The following is a 21165-nucleotide window of genomic DNA, read 5'->3' as shown; positions in this document are numbered from 1 at the left end:
GGGAGGCCCGGCCTCAAGGGAAAGGCCACGCCCCAGCCCCTCTTCCTTTAACCCTCTGTAGGACTAAGAGGTTTGTCTCAGGAATCTGCCTCTCGTCCGGGGTCTGACACTGCTGGGTGCCCCGCAGAGCGGAGGGCGTTAAGGTCCAGGGTCCCTCCCACGGGCCACGGTGGGGAGCCGAGCTCTGGGGCAGCAGCTCCCAGCCCTTCAGGGGCCTCCCCCACAGCCCGAGGCACGCCCTCTACCCTGTCCCTCGCCCTGGAATGTGGGAGAACCAGCTCCAGCTCCAGACGGCTCACGTGCTCCCCACCAGCCCTCCGAGAGCACCTGGCTGGGAGAGGGCTGTGGAGGGGGCAGGAGAGGCGCTGTCGCAGGCCCACCTGGCGGGACAGCGGGGGACACAGCTCAGGACGCCTGGCTGTGAAGCTGACTCAGGCTTCGGCTGCGGAAGGGGTCCCGTGGGGCCCCTCGGCGCCCCAGGGTCTGCACGGAACCAGGAAGGACACCGCTGGGCGCAGAGCTGAGCGGCTGGGCACCGAGCAGGGCGCGGGAGGCGTCTGGCCGGCCCCCGGTTGTCCCCGCCTGTAACAGCGGCCAGGAGCAGCCAGGAGCCAGTGCCCGTGTCCTCGCTCCCACGGTGCAGGGCGTGCTGGGAGGTCTGCGCCGCCCGCCCGCCCGCCCGCCCGGCAGCCAGCCACCAGGGAGACCCTGGATCTAGGAAAACAAAGATCCTGAAATACTTCTGTGCGACCTCCCCTCGCCCCACACCCCACCCCAAGTCGCTAACTGCCTAGATCCCCACGTGGAAATCAGAGCTTAGTGCCAGGTTCTGAACAGACTCTACTACAGACCACACGGAGCCCGTCACCCAGGACCGGGGAGGGCAAGGCCCCGCGAGGCCCACGGATGGCGAGAGGCTGCAGAAAGAGCACTCCAGTGCGCGCTTATTAGCAGCAATGGTAAAGAGGAAGGGGCGGGCAGGACGCTGCACGGAGGGATGCGGCTCAAAGAGGCGGCCTCCGTGCCCTCTGTTTTGCACATGCTCCTGTGGGAACCCCACCTCCTCCAGCCCAGGGGCCTTAAGAACAGGGAGCCAGCGTCCTGCTCTGGGTCTCCCCCTAACCTGCTCAGAACAGAGAGCGGGACCTGGGAGAAGGGATTTCACAGTCACCAAGATACTTTTCACTTTAAAATATTTATTAAAATAATGATTAAACCTGAAAAAGGAATCACCAGAAATCAGCCCTTTGCACAGTACTTCAAGAATCAGCAAAAAAAAAAAAAAAAAAAGAAAAGAGAGTAAAGAAAATCCTTCCTGCTTTTCCCAAGACCCAGGCGGGGAGGGCGAAGCCTGCCGCCCACCCAGCCCAGAGAGTATGGAGGTTCCTGGTCGCACAACGGGTCCAGAGCCGTCCAGTCAGAGCAGAAGCCCAGAGTCCCAAACACCAAGCCCAGAGAACAGGTTACCCCACGGGGACGTGAACTTGGGAAGCTGATGAGAACTGGAATTGGCAGTCTGCAGACACAGAGGCCACAGTGGGAGCCTCTAGCTGCCCAGGGGCGCCACGATCTGCTGGACGTAGTGGACCACGTTGCTGTGGAGGTGGGAGGCCGTGGCCGCGAAGGTCTCCTTGGCGAGGGTCTGGGCGGCCTCACTGCCCCCCATCATGGCGTGGTAGAGTGGGAGGGTGTACTTCTGCTTCCCCTGTAAGAGACGTGCGTGCTCGAGGCCCATCAGCCTGCACGGTGGTCTGCAGCCCCCAGCCCCTGCCCTGGGCCCATCTGACAGCCTCGTGATCAGGGCCAAAAGGGATACGGGTATCATTGCTGGAGTGAGAGGCTTCCCAGACACGAGGGCTTGTGTTCCAGAATCTTCTTGGCAGCCAAAGCTCCACACGGCTAGGTGTCGGTATTCACCCTCCTGGAGATGTCTACACTCAACAAAACCGAGTAGGGGGTTGGCACATGGGAGACTCCAAACTTTCAGAGCTCTAAGTGGTCAGGCACCGAGGCAACAGCTCACGGCAAAGGCTGCAGAGCCCAAGCCTAAACCAGGGCCCCAGAAGGGCCGCCTGCAGCCGAGCAGAAGGAAACCCGCACCTTCACGTCAGCGCGAGACGGCCACACCTGACACCCAGAGGCTGGGAAGCCTTCAGGGGCTCGAGAACCTGCCAGCAGGTACCTGCCAACAGGTGAGGGAGTCTGCGCATGGCTTGTCCACAGCCCGGCTCTGGAATCTTGTGGAATGGTTCATCCTGAGGGCCGTGGGCCCCTCCCCGGCAGGGCAGCGCTCCCGGTGACCTGGGTCCAGCAGGCCTCTGGACCCTCGCAGGCTACCGGCTGCCCCCAGAGGAGGAGCCTACAATCTCACCTTCACTCACCTCTCCTGGTCTCCGGCCTCTCCCGGAGACCAGCCCCGCTGTCGCATGACCGTCCCTGCCTCAGGTCAGTGCCGTCTGGCTCTCGCCCCACAGGCCTCCCTGGCTGACCTGCAGGAGCTCCCGGGCCGGGGCTTCTCCCCCAGGGCGGCACCACAGCCTGCTCACAGGACCCCGCCAGGCCCTTCAGCCCTGCTCCCGAGAGGGCGGTCCGAGAGGCCCTGCCTGCCATGTGTGGAAGGGGCACAGGCAGGTGGCGGTCACCCACCTGGCTGTGCAGGAAGTCCCTCACTTTCCAGAAGTCCTCCTGGTGGTCGTTCTTGAGCACAATCTGGCCCCATCGCAGCCGTAGCTCCGCGTTCTGGGCATTCGAGATCTTCGGGTACGTCTCTCCAAGCTTTTTCACATTCCCTGGAGAAAAGAAACGGGTCATTAGTGACTTCGCCAGCACACCATGAGCTAAGGCGGCCATGTGTCCGAGGGCACCCGGAGGAACTTCAGGGAGGCTGCCGACCACCCTCTTCCTGCTTCTTCAGGCCCGAGGGGGTCACGCCTCGTCTTGACTTTGCTGTAATTCCCACGGCTCTTCCTCCAACCTTCCCTTAATACACACTTCCTGTGGTCACCCCACTAAAGCCTGCACACCTGCCTCAGATATCCCACCGCCAACCTGCTACACGTCAGCTTGCTCTGTTTTTCTGAGTTAACACCCCTTGGTGAATACTACTTCTGGCTGAGAAGCAACAAAGCATGTGTGCCGAAGAGCTGCGGCCCAGCAGGCCCAGACCCCAGCCCCACGTCTACTGGCTGTGGGATCTGTTTGTGCCCCGGGTTCGCTCCCCAGTCCCTGGGGTCACAGAGCAGCGACGAGGATAAGATGGCGTCAGAGCCGGGGGAGCTTGGAAGAATGACCTGCACGAGGTGAGGACTCCACGAGCACCAGGCTTTACGATTTCCCGCCCCCCGGCACTCGCGCGGGCACCTGCATCCCTCTGCCGACGCGCTCCTTGCCCCGGGCTTCCGTCCACCCGCCTTCCCATGCCCCGCAGCCACCTGGGAAGAGTGTCACAAGTCTGTCTCCCTCCAACCTTGAAGAAACAACCCACTTTTTCTCACCGGGAGGGAGAGGGGATTTCTGGAGGATCTTATCCAGGAAATAAACCAGCTGGTAGGTCTTCCAGGCAGAGGTGGACACAGCCTCAATGGCCCTCACGTCCAGCTCCTCGGCCGTCCACAGCTGAGCCAGCTCCTCAGCTGGCCTCATGAGGGAGTCCCCGGGGGAGAGGTCAGGGAGGTAGGGGGGCCAGCCCGGGGTGTTCAGCCAGCGATCAAATTCAAATCCTGTTTGGCAGAAGTAGAGAAGATTCCGTCAGAATTCCCCAGCAGCATCACGGTCCGCCTGCCCGGGCAGCGCCCGAGACCTCGAGCCTCCGTCCATCCCAAGCTCTCCCCCGACGACGGCACCACTGCCCCGCACGGTCATCCGCTCCACAGGGCCCCAGCCAGCGTGATGCCTAGACGCCGTCTCATGGACCTGGCCGCCCCTTTCCACGTGAGCGTGTTCTGTGCTGCAAATCAGCCGTAGAGCCACATGCACAGACGCGGCCCAGCCCCCACGACCAGAACGGCCGTGCTGATGCCCCTGGGCTCCGGAGCCAGCTGCCCAGGGTCCTGCCCGGCCCCACCCCTCACTAGCTGGCAGGACGGCGCCCAGCATGGAGCAGGAAGTGGGGACACATCTAACGAGCTGCCTGGCCCGCGACGGGCCGTGCTCGCCCTCTTAGGAAGCAGGCCTCTCACGCGCTCCCCAGGCAGGAGCCCCTCGGGGCGGGTGCAGGCCTGGGCAGAGCTAAGGGTCTGACTACGTGTGTCCAGGGATGGGGAGACCAGAGGACAGAGAGGGGCAGAAGAGCAGAGTGGGGAAAGGGGGCCAGGGGGTGAGCGAGCTCCTCCTGTGGGACAGAGCCTGGGCCCCTGGGCCTGCCCCAAAACGCCGCCCCCAGGGGGCGCACCTCAGCCCCCCCAAGGCGTGGACCAGACCCCACCCTCCACGACCACCTGGAAGCGGTGGGCCGGCTCCTCTGCTCACCCGGGATGGAATCCACCCTCCTTCTCTTCAGCTCAGGGAAATAGTCCAAGAAGAATTCCAGAAAGTCATCAGCTAGGACACTTTGGAACTTAAACTCATCCACGTAGGCCTGTGAGGAGGGAGGCACGGTCGGTCACCCAGAGCCCCCGGCAGCGGGGCCCCCGCTCGTCTCCCCTCACCTCAGAGCTGATGTACCTTGAGGAAATCGTCAAACTGGTCCTGGTCACCCACCAGGTGGGCCAGGTAGGAGACAAAGCAGAAGCCTTTCTCGTAGGGGGTCTCGTTGTAAGTATCATCTGGGTCGACACCTGCAGAGAAAGCTCTGGATTCAAAGAGTAGCCACGGAAGAGACTGGAATTCAGCTTCCCAGGAACAGCAAGGCCACGAACGTTCCGGGTCCATCCTGGCCTCTCTCGAGGGACTTGAAGATGGACCCAGTGGGAGAACAAAGAAAGCAGGCTCGGGGGATCGCGGCTGCCCCCTGCCCGGGGCGCTGTGCTCGGGGGGCCCTTCCACCCAACGCCTTCCCAGCCCCACGGGTCACCCACAGGCGCTGCGCCTGCCCAGACCGGGGCGGGGTGGGTTCTGTGCACGTTCTGGAGTAAACAGAACTGACTGCCCAACTACAGGAAGTTCATGGTCAGAGTCAGAGGCATCGGGGAACACGTGCTTCAACTGCACAGAAAGGTTTAAGTTAGTCACACGTGGAACTGAAGAAAAATCTTAGGAAACAAAAACCCATGACCTCAGAGCAGTCACGAGCTTTCTGGTGCTGGGTCACGCCTTCGGTGAGGGGAGGGCGACCTCGCTCTAGAAACGCCGCGGGGCTGAGCTGACCATGGACCAGGGGCGGCAAAAGGATGAGTAAGCGACAGGGACCCAGACGCACAGAGCATCTCGGAGTCGCTCAGGAGCGGCCTGGGGGCTCCTCCCTCCCGAGGGGGGATCCAGGTGTGCCCAGCCCGACGGGGGCTGGGCGGCGGCCAGAGCAGCCCCCACCTGGCTCGATCTTCACGCGCAGCTTGTTCAGCGGGTGCTCCTCGCCCGTGACGTCCATGTGCTGCCGAAGCAGAGCCCGCCCGGTGGCGGCTTCCAAGCAGGTGTAGGCGGGTCCTGCGCGACAGGAAAGCGGCTGGCACCCCCCGCGGTGCCCACGAGGCCCCGAAAAGAGGACGGAGGCCCCAGGCCGGGGGTGGCACTCCCCAGGCACGGCGGGCGGCGGGGGCTGTGGACGGCTGACTCCTCAGCCTGCCCCGCCCACACCACCCCTCTGACAGTGAGTGACCTTTCCCTTCAGCATGTTGTTATCTGTGGAGACGGTAATTTGATCTCCCACGAAAATAGAATCTCTTCATCTGACTGTTCTGTCAAACAAGAGAAACTGTCACCCAAGATTTTTCTAGCATCTGAGTCTCCTTCTGGCTCTAAAGACGACTGAGGGAGGGAATCCCCCGGCGGGTGGTGCAGTGGTTAGGACTGCGTGCTTTCACTGCGGAGGGCGCCCGGGTTCAATCCCGGGTCGGGGAACGAAGATCCCACATGCCATGGGAAAGAAAGAACAACAACTGAGGGGACAGGGTTGGGGAGGGCCCGGGTGTGTACCAGCCACCGCCGCCACTCGCGAGATGCTCTGATCTGGGCCAGTGACACCCCCCCCCCCCCCGCCCCTGCCAGCCTCAGCGCCCTCAGGCGCACGCACGGTGCACACGAACAGCTGCGTGCGGGAGTCCGAGCGGCCGGTACACTACTGCTTTACGTACTCTGGATGAAAGTGTAAACTTGGGAAGCAGGAGACAATGTATGCCAAACAAAACAAAAAGCCTTGAAAATGTTCAGGTCCTGAAATGATGTTTCTAGAAATTTGTCTTTACTGAAATCATCTGAGACGCACGTGAACCTATGTAAAGATGTCTGTCAGAATATTATCTCGTTTGAAAATTGAAAACAACCTAACAACTGGAGGTTGACTGAATAAATTATGAAGCCTCCATACTCTGGAGCTGTAGAAAAAATTTAATGACTCGGGAAAATGTTTAACTTTATTATATTAAAAAAAAAGGCAGTTCTAAAACCATGTACAGTCTGATGACACGCACACACACACACGTAGAAAAATGTTTGAAAGGATAACCATCGATTACCTCTGAGCAGTGAGATTACAAATAAGTACTTTTGTGTGTGCTTTTCCACTGGTGCCAAAATAGATTTTGATCAGAGAAATAATAAACATAACAAAAGCACCTGATACACCATGGCTTTTCAACATCGAGATTGTGTTGATAATGTATTATATTTTATTTTTTGGCTGTGCTACGTGGCTTACGGGATCTTAGTTCCCTGACCAGGGATCGAACCCATGGCCTCGGCAGTGAAAGCGCGGAGTCCTAACCACTGGACCGCCAGGGAGTTCCCGAGAATGTATTTGAAAAGCACAGCTGGGCTCCATTTGAGGGTCTGCCCTCACCTGCTAAGTGGCTGAGGGACATTTCCTATCCTCTCTGAGTCGCAGTGAACTCACACGTAAAATGGGAATAACAGTATCTCCACGCAGCCGCCGGGAAGGTGGTACGTGACAGAGCTGGTACAAAACAGGTGTTCAATCCAAGGTGATGGGGACAGTGATCTGACGACTCGCTCATTAAGCGAACTGGTACCTGGGCGACCAGCCCGGGCCGCTCTCCCCCAGGCGAAGCACAGGGAAGCTTCAGCCCCAGCGGGAGGCGCGTCCACCGCTAGTTCATCCCGCCGTGTGTCGCTTTCGAGACTCCCTCTGCCCCCAGCCCCTGCTGATGTGTGACATGCAGTGAGGTGGACACAGTTACTTCCGTGTAACTCTGTCTCGAGTTGCCCTCCCTGGCTGTCACGGGCTCACTGCACTACCCCCTTCTCCCTTCACTCCCCAGAAGGAGCCTTGCAGGCCCAGGACCGGAGGCAGGTCCTCAGGGGCGGCTCACCAAACAGGACGGTGGAAATCCTCCTCTGGGCGTACATGGTGAAGCCTTCGTTCAGCCAGAACTCCCCCCAGTTGGCGTTGGTGACCAGGTTCCCAAACCAGCTGTGGGCGATCTCGTGGATGATGACGTCGGCCAAGGAGCGGTCCCCCGCCAGCAGGCAGGGGGTGACGAAGGTCAGGCAGGGGTTCTCCATCCCTCCAAATGGGAAGGACGGGGGCATGAAGAGCACGTCGTACCTGCCAGAGGCAGGCTGCCGTGAGGGGCCCAGCTGCATCCGGGCTACTGACGGGGGTGGCGGCACGGCACAGCGAGCCGGTCCTCAGCCCTGCCCCCGCCCCCGGCCCACTGGGCCTCCCTCCCAGGCCCCTCACAGTGGGCACGCGCTTGACTCCATCACACCCAGCTCCCCAGAGGCCCACGTGGGTCACACAGACCTAATGGAGCCTCTTATCTAGGGGACCTCAAGTCTGAAGATGACAAAGAGAAAACGGGTACGGAGCTGCTTCCAGCAACAGGAAAGACAAGTCAGCCACGTCCCCGACAGCGCATCCCCATCTCCACCCCGGCAACTGCTGGCACGGGCACGCCTCTGTCCCCGCAATGCCTGCCCTCCCAGGCCCCTCCTTGGCCACAGCGAATGAGGCCTGGCTTATCTCCTCCCCCCTCCCCTACGCCCCCCGGATCAGGGCCGGGGAGGGGGGAGGGCCGGCTCACTGTAACAACAGAGACATGAGAGTCCACGTGATACCACACCTTCCCCAAACGTAGGGTCCGAAAAGCTTCTCTCCCGTTGCCAAGAACTCTTCTATGACCCCGTCATACTCCTCCTTAGCAGCTGCGATGAGGCAGGGCTCGGCCCACACCCAGCTCCTGGAGACAAGGGCGCAGAGAAGGCAGCACTGTGCTCAGAGGCCACGGCGGGACCCGTCCTGAAAGCACGTGCACCAATTGGGGGGGGCTGGGGGCTCCTGCAGGCGACAGGCTCTCCCCCCACCGAGCCTCAGTCCCCATCTGCAAGGTGCGCGGTAAGGAGACAAGATGGGTGTGAAGACCCTTCATACGGTGGCTCAGGTAGGAAATGCTGGTGTACCTCCGGAGAGATCAGAAAGGATTCTCACAACCGAATCTTTAAAATTGAAAGACACTTTAGAGATAAACCAATTCACATTAACAGAAAAGTGGTAACTGTCTTCACTCTTCGGACAGGCAGGCGGACCTACTTGCTTTCAAATGGTCTAGTAAAAACCCCACAGATCCACACGGAAGCAAACCTAGTACAGCAACACGGATGGGCAGACAGCTGCTCAATGCATCATTCCTTCAATGTCCTGCAGGAATTTCCAATTATGAAATTTTCACAGTAAAAAGATGAGGAAACAGAGGTAAGGGGGGGAAAAAATCAAGAAGATCCAGTGCGAAGGAAGCCAAGGCTGAAAGGGGATGGGAGGGACCGAGACTTCAAGGACGAGCTGACCCCAGGTTCAGGGGCCCTGCAGCCGAAGGCTGTGTCAAGGCCCCTCGATGCTCCACAGAGCGTTCCCTACACGGACATCCTCAGTCGGGGGACAGACGGCCAAGTGGGTGGGTGCGAGGCCAGGACGAAGAGAGCTTCCTTTCGGCAGAACTTCGGGGACTGTTCTAGCAGGAGGGGGAGCGGGGCGACCCGCGTCGGGGGTCCCAGCAGCAAAAGCAGGAGCCTCGTAGCGGGAAGGAAGCCGCACGTGCAGGCGAGGAACCACCGGGGTCTGGGGTGACCAGAGTCCAAGGTCTGATGGGGGTAGGTTGGGGGTGGGAGAGGCCCCAAGCTCGGGGCACAAAGGGCTTCAGATGCCACGTGACACAGCTGCCCCTGCAGAGCGCAGGGGGCGACACCATCAGACTGTGTCTAGGGAGCTGTGGACACAGGAAACATGCTCAATACGAGGGGGCGTGAGCTTTCCCAGGCACAGCCAGGGGCGAGGACCGAACCTGGGGCACCTGCGCCCAGGGCAGCCAGACCCCCGAGGAGCCCAGCGAGGACCGGCCAGGAGGGCCCGGGATCGGGAAGCGGAGGCCAAGGGCACATCCTCGAGTCCCTGCACCTTCCACGCTGAGCAACGGCCTCTTACCTCAGGAGCTTCAGTGAGTTTAGGGGACTGGACTCCAGGGGTGGAGAGGAAAGAGCCAGCTGGCCAGTTGTGGGTGGGGGCCGCAGGTCTGAAGACGGGACTAGACGACGAAGCAAAGCCCAGAGGACGGGGGTGGGGGTGAGTCAACGGGTCAGGTGAAGACTGGCTTTAACAAAGAAAGGACCTGTCGTCGGGGTCCAGACGGACGAATGGGGGGATGAAAGCAGACGGAGGGACCTTGGACGTGCAGGACACAATCGTACCCGACAGACCAAACATCTCCACAAAGCAGAGCCGAGACCCTGTGCTTGGAGGGAGGGGCCGGCGTCTGAAAGGAAAACTGGAAAGACGGTTTAAGGGGCGTGGGGCGCGAGACGCAAAGGTGAGTGAAAGACGGCTGAGCGCACGGAAACCTCTCAAACGCCTGCATCACCTTTTCTCTCGTTCCAGCTTCTCACCAAGAAACCAGAAATGTGAACGGGTACCACGCACAGCTTCATTATTTTCTCCATCTCTCAAAAGAGAGACGCTGAGAGGAGAAAGGTGCTGAGTGGAGAAAGGGGATGGCAGGAGCCCGGGGCAGATGGGCGGCAGCAGGACACGCCGGAGGGCCTGGGGTGTGGGCGAGAGATGACCAGTCACCACCCAGGCAGGAGAGAAGTCGCGGGAGAGGTTGCCGCCCGCCTAGGAGCAAGCACCGCCCTGAAGGGCGAGGCGCAGGCACAGCGGGACGTGGTAGGAGTGAGGCCCCCAGAGGGCGAAGGTCAGCAGGAGGGGCAGAGAATGAAGGCCTACATGCAGCTGGAGGTTTCTGATCCCGCCCGGTTCACAGCGATACCCAAGTCCAGGCCTGGGATGCAGGGTGCGGCCGTGAGTGGGAATGGGGGTCGGAGGCGGGGGTGGTGTGGGGAGAAGGCAGAGGAGGTAGAGAAGCCCTCAGGCCACCCTCAACCCAGGAGAAACCCACATGGAGAAAAAGGGCACCGGGCTGAGAATAAGACCCCAGCACAGAGTCCAAGTCCCCAGGCACTACTCTGAGCTGCTCCATCCCCAGCCAGGGCACCACAACTAACAAAGGCCTTCAGCCCTGTCCTCAGCGACAACGGGCTAGGCCGCGGACGCCCACGACATTTCCGCCAGCACACAGATTTCTGTCAAAGAAACCAGGATGCTCTCAGTCAAGCTGGAATCTCATCACCAGGATTCTAGGGGCAAAAAGCACGGGATCTGCAACAGAAACCCTTGCCTCTGAATTCCAGTTCTACCAACCACGTGACTGCACAAGGCTCTTTACCAAAGCCACAGTTTCTCAACTGCAAACTGGAGACAGCAATACGTCCCTCAGTGTTGCCTGTAAGGGTTAGAAGGGACCGTACATAAAGGGGCCCCTGGGGATGTCCGCCAGTCTCTCCTGCCCAGGGTCTTCCCCCTGAGGTAACAGGGACTAGATGGAAGATCCTCCTACGCGGCAGACTCCCTCAAGACCCTCCGACGTGACCCAGGAGGCAAGGACTGTCCACCTGACGGGGGACTGGAGTAAGTCATCAGCACCAGTAAAACGGGTTCTGTCACCTGGATTAACGTACTGTGTCGTCACTTCAGTACAGAGGGTTGAGAAAACCTCCGTGATCCAGTGTATTTAGAATAGACCGTTCTCTCATTTCCCCTTAGTAGCTCCTACTCCTACTAACAGAACCTCAGCAAGAGTAAACACCCTAAAAGACGTTCCTCCCCTTGTCTGTTTTCCATGCTCGCAGGTCACCTACTGCCCTGTCCACCAGGAAGGGACCGCTCGTCTCTCAGGGCTGGTGCTCTCCTAGCGCGTGGCTGGAAGCAGATGCCAACGGGGCCCCACCCATCTCTCCCTCTGATCTCACGGCCCTGGCACCACTGCTGAGCCCAGTTGTGAAGCCCGAGGCGTGTAGCCAACCCAGCACCTCCAGGGGCTGAGGGCCCGGCAGAGAGAAGGACCGCAACGGGGCCAGGAAGAGCCACGGCTTCACATCCAAACCGACCCTCTCACTTTTCAGGACTATGCTACGCTGGTGGGTAAGATGACAGCCAGGAAAAACCTGTGCTCCTGGTCAAATTTCTTTTTCAGGAAACCGTACAAAATCCTTATTTGTCTCCACTAAACCCATCTCACTTCACGGAGGCCCCTCTGCCAACACAGGTCCAGGCCTCTGTGTCTGGAGCAGACAGACAGGCGGCTTCCCCGGGCCTCTCCAGAGGGAGACAGAGAGATCAAGGCCGTACATTTCCAGGACTCAAGCACCAGAGAACATAGGGAGATTTGCTACAAAGATAAAAAAGCAACTGTAGTAGCAAGAAGATAATTTAGACCTTAAAGATGCTAATAAAGATCATCTAAAACTGCTGCTGGAGCTCCCACCTCCCTCTGAAGGTGGCCCAGGACCGCAGCCACTGCAGGACCGACGGTCTCAGCGCAGACACGGGAGGAAGGCAGGAGGGAGGGGGAGGAAAGGACACATCCTCTGGCCATTCAGGCCGCGCCCTGTCCCGCAGAAAGGTCCCGGGCTCGGGAGGCTCCGACGTGACCCCAAGGGCCACCCCAGGAGGTCCGCTCGCTGGTCAGAGGCCTCCGTGCTCAGAGGTCGGTTCACTCTTGCCTGCGGGGTCTCGGTCTCCTACCTGGGTCCGACTTCAGCCGAAACCAGATCTCCGATGGCCAAAGCTATCAGATAGGACGGGATGGGCTGACACATCCGGAAGAAGAACTTATTTGGCCCTCTCTTCTCCCAGGTGTTGGCACTCATCACAGCTGTGAAGCCATCCGGGACCTGACAAAGAGAGAAGGCTCAGGAGATTTCGCCTGGACAGAGTCTGCCCTTGATCAGCTAGAAGGGCGGCATGGCCAGCAACCCGCGTGGTGACGGCAGCGGCCTGGGGTCCACCTTGGGAAGCACAGAGGCTTCAACAAACTGAACTTGTGCCAAACGGATGGGATTTAGCACAGATCAAATTTCTGCAGGTGGAGGAGTTTTTCAGAGGTACCCCCCAATGGAGGTAATAATCTACCACCTGACACATGACCTGATAGAAGTGAACTTTTCAGTCCCAAGGGCAGGTACATTTGCTCTCAGCCTGCTTCACCTCAATAAGAGCGGAGTACGTGCACTTCACCGCGGGAGTGTCGAAGCAGGGGAAGAAGGACCGGTTCAGGACAGCCTGGCCCTGCGTGTAGACGAACGGCTTCCTCTTTCCTGCTGTCTGCTCCGGAGCCAACCAGCAAACCTAAGAGGAGGCAAGACCCTTTGGGAACGGACATCCTGCACAAGCACAGCGCGGCCGGGCGGAGCTGGCCAGAGGGGAGGCTTCAGGTGACCCTCGGGATCCTCCGCCCGCCAGTCCAGCTCAGACTGCGACGCTCTGGAGTCCAGGCCGAGGTCTGACGTCCACTTCCCAGGGTGGACAGCACCAAAGGGCCACCCCTCAGTGTGTCCCATGGGCCGTCTCAAGCATTCCTGGGGTGGCCTCCGACCCCCTGGTCCTGCCTCCCTCCTCTGCCCCCCCCCGCTGTAGCAACTTCTCACCAAAAAACAAATACTGAAGAAGCTGTTCTTGAACTTGTGATAAAGACACAGAAAAGCAGAAGCTAACAGCAAGGGGTCTGATTAATGCGCGTTCTCCGTCCCTCCAATCTGCCCTTTCAGAATAAACGTGTTTTACATTACAGACATTGGCTATGATTCTTGTCTTCTGTCAGCCCTTAATCAAGAGCACATTGGAACGATTTTTACAAACCCAAATCCTGCCCACAGCGAAGAGAAGTTCACCTGTAACACAGATGCCACCGCGGGGGTTGAGGAGGCTGTGTGTCAGCACCGCACACCACGGAGAGGTTAGAACAGGGTCAGGTGACTCCAGGAGGGTTTCATAGGGGAAGCAAAACTCCCTGGCTGGACCTTCGAAAGTGGGCAGGATTTAGACGGCAGGAGGGAAGGGAGGAGAGTCCCTCCAGGAGGTGGGCAGCAGCATGAGGACGGCGCGGGGGAGTGCAGCTTCCGGCAGAGGTGGGCACCCACCCGGCAGCTGTGATGAAGGGCTTTGAGCACAGAGGCACTTGAGACCAATTTTCTCCCCCCTGGGAACTATACTCAAGGACGAGAACATTCCCTGAGGTGTCTCTTGTTCTTTTTAAAATTAATTATGAATTAATTTGGCTGCGTGGGGTCTTAGTTGCGGCACGCGGGCTTCCCTCTAGTTGTGGTGCATGGGCTTAGTTGCCCCGTGGCATGTGGGATCTCAGTTCCCCGACCAGGGATGGAACCCACGTCCCCTGCACTGGAAGGCAGATTCGTAACTACCGGACCACCAGGGAAGTCCTGAGACCAATTTTTAAGAGGCACAAGGGAGACACAATGGGATGCTGGGGTTTTCTTTGCTTGAGAGAGAGAGGGAGAGAGAGAGAGAGAGAGAGAGAGAGAGAGAGAGAGAGAGGGAGAGAGAGAGAGAGAGAGAGTGTGTGTGTGTGTGTGTGTGTGTGTGTGTGTGTGTGATGAGTCTCGTTCCAGAGTCCAGTACAGACGGAAGCAGGGGAGAGAGAGGAACGTCCTGGTGCAGAAACCCAACAAGCTCTGCCTCAGCCCGGAGACCGGAGGTACATTTGCACAGCAAATAAATGTACCAGAGGTATATTTGCACAGCAGCCATAAATCCCGTCAATACTGTTGCCCTCAATGCGACGTTACAAAAATGACACCTTATCTCTGTGAACTTCTGCTCAGTTTTGCTGCGAAACCGGAACTGTTCTAAAAAATAGTCTATGAAAAACAAACAAACCCCCATAACCCCAGTCTAATCATGAGAAAAACAACAGACAAATTCCAATAGAGGGGATCACACTCCTCCAAGCTATCACGGTCACCACAACAGGAACGTCTGAGAAACTGTCACAGCCAAGAGGAGCCAAAGGAGACGTGACAGCGGAACACACAGTGGATTTCTGGATGGGACCCTGGAGCAGAAAAAGACACATTAAAAACTAAGGTTGTGGACTTCCCTGGCGGGCCGGTTGTTATAACTCCGTGCGTCCACTGCAGGGGGCAAGGGTTCCATCCCTGGTTGGGGACCTATGCTCCCACATGGCAGGCCGTGCGGCCAAAAAAATAAAATGAAATAAATTTAAAAAAAACAAAAAACTAAGGTTGCTGTACACCTGAAACTTACACAACATTGTAAATCAACTATACTCCAATATAAAATAAAAATTTAAAAAACACTAATAATACCTTGTACATGAAAGTCGCTCAATAAATATCTGTTATTATTTAAAAAAAAAACGAAGGAAATCTGGAAAACCTGTGGATCCCAGTTTATAATAAAGTACCAATACTGCCTCATTAACTGGAACAAATGTATCCCACTTGTAAAACACCAGTAAAGGGTAAACAGTGTGTGTGTGGAAGCGGCTTGTGGAGACTCTACTATCTGCTCAGTTTTCCTGGTAATCTAGACACCTATCTATCTATTTAGGCTGTGCCAGGTCTTAGTTGCGGCACGCAGGATCCTCATTGTGGCATGCGGGATCTTTAGTTGCGGCATGCAGGTGGGATCTAGTTCCCTGACCAGGGATCGAACCCGGGCCGCCTGCATTGGCAGCACGGAGTCTTAGCCACTGGACCACCAGGGAAGTCCTCTACACAGCTTTTTAAAAAATAAATCCTATTAATGAAAACAACTGTAATGAGTTGGCAGTGAGAGGTACCAGGCACCGTACTAGAACTTTACATAAAGACAACTCATGTAGCTATTGTCAGGCTTAGCTCAATAAACACTGACTATCATCCCCTCAACCACAATTCCTTCTCGCCATCTTTGCTTGAGTTTTCTTTGGTTCTCGGTTTTGTTTTATTGACATGAAGAGAAGAAAATGAAGGAGGCTGGCAGGACACACACTGGTGTGTGTGTGAGTCCAAGTCAGGGAGATGCTGCGACCCACGGTGTCCAAGGTGAGAGCCCTCCCTGGGACGGCGGCAATGAGAGGAAGGAACAGGCACAGTGCCACCAGTGCTGCCTTCACAGGGCAAAGGACAGTTCTTCATCAAGCGTGTATCTCTGCCACCACGTCTTAAATGAAAGCTGTTTAGTTCCGATATTTAATTTGGGGTGCCACTTTTGTTAGGCACACCCAGGAGGGCCTAATTTTTCCACTCATCCTATTTAATTTCTGCCCCAAACCAGGAACCAAAATATACTAGAGCAACCAAACACATTTCCAGATGGTACGTTATCCCTAGAGGTCCCTGGGTTTCTCCTCTGCCTTAGAGGTCAGTCTACATTGCTTTGGACTTTAATTTTTTAAACAAGTTCTATCATAAGGTTCATTTACTTCCCGAATGGTGAAAGATGGAAACAACTGCCCTTGGAGCGAGCTGCAACAGCAAAAGGGGAAGTGCAACCAAATAAGCAAGCTTCCATGGTAGGCAGGCAGCCAGCTGAGACCTGTAGCACACCCATCCAAGAAAGGACTGGCAGCCACGCCCGGACATTCACAGATGTGGACACATGACCTTCCCCCTTCTGATCGCCAACATTTGCCGCCCCCCGCCCCCCAGTTAAGATTTGAGTCAACCAACAGTGAGAAAGCCAAGTTATTACAAAGCCTGGTACACCCTCATTCTGGTTCTCACTTTTACTCAGATTTTTTTGTTCATCAAATCCAGGACTTCGCAGGAGGAAACACTACTAACTGCCCAGTTTCGAGCTGTTCCAGCCCGAGGCATTAGGAGGGCACCTGGAACAAAGGACTGAGTCAGCAGCGGGTAACCAGCCAGCACTGTCAGGCCGCCCTAGAGGACAGAGGAGCAGCTCATCACCGGGGCCCAGCCTAGGCCGAGCGCAGCGACAACCCTAAGTTCTGTTCGTGAACCGTCTGCTGCCCAGCCTGGAGGAGGTGACCTCCTCGGTGCCGTGGGAGGCAAGGGTGGGGGGAGCATCTGGATGAGGATGGGGCGGAGGGATGGGAGGGGAGGTGGGAGGGGATGAGGGGGGCGCATCTGCACGAGGAGGGGCCGGCGCGGGGCTGGGGCACTCACCCCGGGTCCTTCGCCGACGCGGTAGGTGAGCTGCACCCGCAGGCGCTCGCCGGCGATGCAGGGCTGCGGGAAGCGCACGCACAGGGCCTGGCCGTAGTGCGAGAAGGGCCGCGTGCACACCGGCACCGGCTCCGGCTCCGGCTGCCCCGCGTCCGGCCGCTCCCGCCGCAGAGCCGCCGCCGTCACCTCCACGCACGGGTGCGAGTCCAGCCGCAGCTCCGCGGCGCCGCCGGGCTCCAGGCAGCGCAAGTCCAGCACCGCCGAGCCGCTCAGCCCGCGGCAGCCCGGGCCCGGCCCCGGAGGCCCGAACTCGGCCCGCAGGTCCAAGTGCAGGTGCAGCAGCTCGAAGGCGCGGAAGTTGGAGGCCGACGCCACGTCCTCGGCCTGCGCTGAGTGCAGCACCCGCCCGCCAGCCCCACGCCCGCTGCCCGCCATGGCCCCGCGCCGCCGCTGGACCGGGCCGCCGCAGGCCCCGCCCCGCCGCGCAGGCCCCGCCCCGCCCCTTGTCGTGGTCCCCGGAGCTTCTGCAGCGCACCCGAGTGGGCCCCAACAGGCAGTGCTGGGCTCGCCCGGGCACTCAGCATGGCCACGCCCCAAAGCTCAGACTACGCCCCGCCGTTCGCCACGGCCCCCGTGCACTGGTGCAGGCCCCGCTCCTCAGACCACGCCCGGAACCGGCATGACCAAGCCACAAAGCTCAGACCACGCCCCGCCGATTGCCAAGGCCCCGGTACAGCCGCACCCGGACCCTGCCGCCGGCCCCGCCCCACCGTGCAGACCCCGCCCCGGAACGCGGCCGGGCCACGCCCCTCTTCTTGACTTTCCCCCACTCCCAGCTCTGCACCGGCGTCTCAGGACTTCCGACAGGCGTGCGGGTGGGGGTGGGGGGGTACAATTTGATCCACCTTGGCCCGAATTCATCCCACTGGGATGTTCCCCAGTCCCTTCTCTACTGAGGTTTCCCGTGTCCTACTCCTCCAGGCAGGCCGCACTGAGCACGATTGCAAGGGTCCGGGTTGGAGGTCGCAAGCTCGACGCTCGCCCAATTATTAGGGCCGTGTCATCCTGGGCCGTGTCAAACCTCCCCCAAGAAAGGGGACTCTGTCCGAGTCTCCTTGTGTACCTGTAAAACAGAAGGAATTATAGCATCTCTCGAGCTAGCTGTGAGAGCTCAATCGGAAACAGCACGGGATACCACGCCGATGGGGGTCCTCCCGGGACTCCGGGCGCGCGAGTCCTTTGTCCATCCGCCAAGGGATGGGGAGAGGCACTGCACCTTTAAGGCTGGGCGTCTGCTGTGCCGCTTGCCCCCCCTCCTGAGTGGGACAGCTCTTTGAGCCAGGCACACCCTTCCTGCTGTCTCTCTCCTGTGCCAGCGGTCGCAGTGGCCCTTCTGTGACTAGGAGCCACTCGACGGCGAGATTTTTATGGATCAGCTAGGAAATGAAAGTTTAAGAGAATGTAGGGAGTTTTTCATAAAAGGAATAAAGACGCAGACCTCTTAGAGAACGGACTTGAGGTTATGGGGAGGGGGAAGGGTGAGCTGTGACAGGGCGAGAGAGAGTCATGGGCATATACACACTAACAAACGCAGTAAGGTAGATAGCTAGTGGGAAGCAGCCGCATGGCACAGGGATATTGGCTCGGTGCTTTGTGACAGCCTGGAGGGGTGGGATGGGGAGGGTGGGAGGGAGGGAGACGCAACAGGGAAGACATATGGGAACATATGTTTATGTATGACTGATTCACTTTGTTATAAAGCAGAAACTAACACACCATTGTAAAGCAATTATACCCCAATAAAGATGTTAAAAAAAAAAAAAGACAAATTACAGAACAGCATATATAATGTAATCTCATATTTTTTGAAAAATTGTTTGAAGACTTCAGTAAAATTAAAATAATGCTTATTTCTAGCTAGTGTTTTAGGTTAAAAAAAAAAAAAAAGGAAATAGTATCCTAGTATGTTCTTCCTAGTTTTACACTGTTAAAATACATTTTATTTCATGAAATGCTTATAGTAGATATTTTTAAATTCCATATAAGGTCAATGTTAGTTTTTTTTTTTAACTTACTGGCTAGTGAAATCCAACAACTTTGGAAAACCACTTTTCCGTGGCACTGAGCACAGTACTTGGTACTTACTAGTCATTCAATATATCTACCCTCAAATTATTCATTCCCTTATGCAATGCGGTTTTGTTGAGCATCTGCATACACCAGCCACTGGGCTGGGTGCTGAGGATACAACTGAAGCAAGCCTGGCACCGCCCCTGTCCTGGTGGTGCTCACGGGCCAGCTCACAACTTAACCTAGAGACAAGGACAAAGGTCACGATAACTCCATGTGCTGTGCTGTGACCTGGGAAGAACAGGATGCTACGGGAAGCAAGGAGAGACACCGGGCCTGATGTTTCCAGGTAAGTGTTGCTGGAGGAGGAGGGCCTTTTATCCTTTTTTTTTTCTTCATAAATTTATTTATTTATTTTTGGCTGTGTGGGGTCTCCACTGCTGCATGCGGGCTTTCTCTAGTTGCGGCGAGCGGGGGCTACTCTTTGTTGCCATGCGTGGGCTTCTCATTGCGGTGGCTTCTCTTGTTGCGGAGCACGGGCTCTAGGCGCGGGCTTCAGTAGTTGTGGCACACGGAGCTTAGTTGCTCCACGGCATGTGGGATCTTCCCGGACCAGGGCTCGAACCCGTGTCTCCTGCATTGGCAGGCACATTCTCAACCACTGCACCACCAAGGAAGTCCTGAGGGCCTTTTATCCTTGGCTGTAGAGTCAAACATTTGTGGAACTATGCTGTTTCTCCTTTCAGCATTAACTTCTCCCTGGGGATAAGAGCAGTCTCATCCCATCCATTCTCCTTCCTTCCTTCCTTTTCTCCTTCCCTCACTTTTGAATGCTTAGAATGCAACGTATCTTGGACATTTTGAAATAATGGCTGAAAATCTTCTAGAATTGATTAAAGTGTGATTCTAAGGATTTAAAAGTTACAACAAATTGCAAGGAAAAATATAAAAATAAACCTACACCTAGACATGTTTTAGTTAAACTGAGGAAGACCAAGACATAAAGGTCTTAAGAAGACCCAAAGAAAAAAAGACAGGTTACCTATAAAAAAACGACAAATGGAAATTGGACCAAGGGCAGACCTCTCATTAGCAACGAGAGGCCAGAAGGCATTATCTTCAAAACACTGAGAAAAACCCTGTCAACTTAGAACTGTACCCGACTATCATCCAAGAAGGAAGGCAAGTAAATTTTCTGATGACAAAAATTCAGTGCTCACCATCAATAGAGTCCTGCTAAAGAACTTCTAAAGGAATTACTTCAAGAAGGAAAATGAGATGAAACAAGGAATGGTGAGCAAAACAAGTGGGAGAACTTAAACACTGTATAAAGCAACAATAAATATGTATTAATCATGTTTGCATGAGGGAATCAGAATAAAATGAAAATATTAGACTAAATGTATATAAGAAGAGGGGGTGATTGAAGTTGAAGCATTCTAAACTCCCTGAATTATCAAGAGGAGAGGGAGAGGGATAAATGTGAGATTTTTTTCTTAGATATGTTGTTTTTTAAGATTTTAAAGAAAATCACTTAAGGACTATAAAATGAAGATAACTCACAAGCCAACAAATGGGAAAATATGTAGTATGATTTTTAAAAATCAAGGAAAAAAAGGAAATGAGCTGGACAGGATAGTACTTACCCCAGGCTGGAGGAAGCAGAGCTCATAAATACCCAGATGTAAACTACTCGTCAGTGTTCTAGCTCACATATTGGGGATGTACCTAACAATACAGCCTCAAACTACAGGAAGTAGAGGGTAACAGAATTACAAGGGAAATGGGCAAATCCGCCAACAGAGAGGTTTACCTACGTCTCCCAGTAATTAACAGATCACACAGACAAAAGTCATACAGACATAAAAGATCTGTACAAAAACGTCACAATCTTGACCTAATCAGCACACACCAAACTTTGCACCTAACAATCAGAGAAAACACACAAAACCATAGATAGGCCATGAAAAACTCCCAACAAATAAAAGAATCGATGGCACACAGAACAACATTCCTTTAACCACAATGCAATTAAGTTAAAGCCAACGTTGGGAGCCAATTCTCCACGGATCACGTGCACTTCTGCACATCTTGCAAAAATGAGCCGCTGAGTGTCCTTTGTTCTGGACCATCTGGTCGAGGATGCTTGTATAGAGAGCCACTCTGAAAGACAGATGGTGACTTCCTCTGGAGCAAAGGGTGAATCTGCTTATCATAATGGTTCTCAACCAGGGCCGGTTTTGCCCACTAGGAGCTATTTGACAACATCTAGAGACACACTTGGTGGTTACAACTGGGAGAGGAGGTGCTGCTGGCATCCAGTGGGCAGAGGCCAGAGATCCTACATCCTACATTGCACAGGACAGGTCCCCACAACTGATTATCCAGCCCTAAACGTCCACAGTGGTAAGGCTGGTAAACTGGCTTACACCCTTCCAAGACAGAGACAGGGTCTTGCTTTGGAGCAAAGGGAAGTCACGCTCACTATCTATAGTATAAATATATAGT

At 56.2% G+C, this 21165-nt stretch overlaps 1 protein-coding gene across 1 annotated transcript; it reads right to left on the bottom strand.

The window, feature by feature from the left end:
* Nucleotides 1-1187: 1187 nt before the first annotated feature.
* On the bottom strand, nucleotides 1188-17057 carry RNPEP (arginyl aminopeptidase). Its single transcript, XM_059998945.1, has 11 exons — nucleotides 16588-17057; nucleotides 12644-12784; nucleotides 12182-12330; nucleotides 8175-8291; nucleotides 7422-7657; nucleotides 5467-5580; nucleotides 4663-4775; nucleotides 4468-4576; nucleotides 3495-3719; nucleotides 2647-2789; nucleotides 1188-1705 (listed from the first exon to the last, which is right to left on the bottom strand). Exons 1-11 carry the CDS (start codon nucleotides 17020-17022, stop codon nucleotides 1547-1549), a joined length of 1941 nt encoding a protein of 646 aa, XP_059854928.1. The 5' UTR covers nucleotides 17023-17057; the 3' UTR covers nucleotides 1188-1546.
* Between the last annotated feature and the right edge of the window lie 4108 nt (nucleotides 17058-21165).

This window comes from Delphinus delphis, chromosome 1 (genome assembly GCF_949987515.2).
Source record: "Delphinus delphis chromosome 1, mDelDel1.2, whole genome shotgun sequence".
Taxonomy (NCBI): Eukaryota; Metazoa; Chordata; class Mammalia; order Artiodactyla; family Delphinidae; genus Delphinus; species Delphinus delphis.
Note: the sequence above shows the minus strand (reverse complement) of the source record. Positions and strands in the feature narration are given on the sequence as shown.

Coding starts and splice junctions, on each gene's coding strand:
- RNPEP (XM_059998945.1), bottom strand. CDS start 17,022: ATGGCGGGCAGCGGGCGTGGGGCTGGCGGGCGGGTGCTGCACTCAGCG. Junction 8,292..12,181: donor TCGGCTGAAGTCGGACCCAG/GTAGGAGACCGA, acceptor CCTTGTCTCCAG/GAGCTGGGTGTGGGCCGAGC. Junction 5,581..7,421: donor GATTTCCACCGTCCTGTTTG/GTGAGCCGCCCC, acceptor CCTGTCGCGCAG/GACCCGCCTACACCTGCTTG.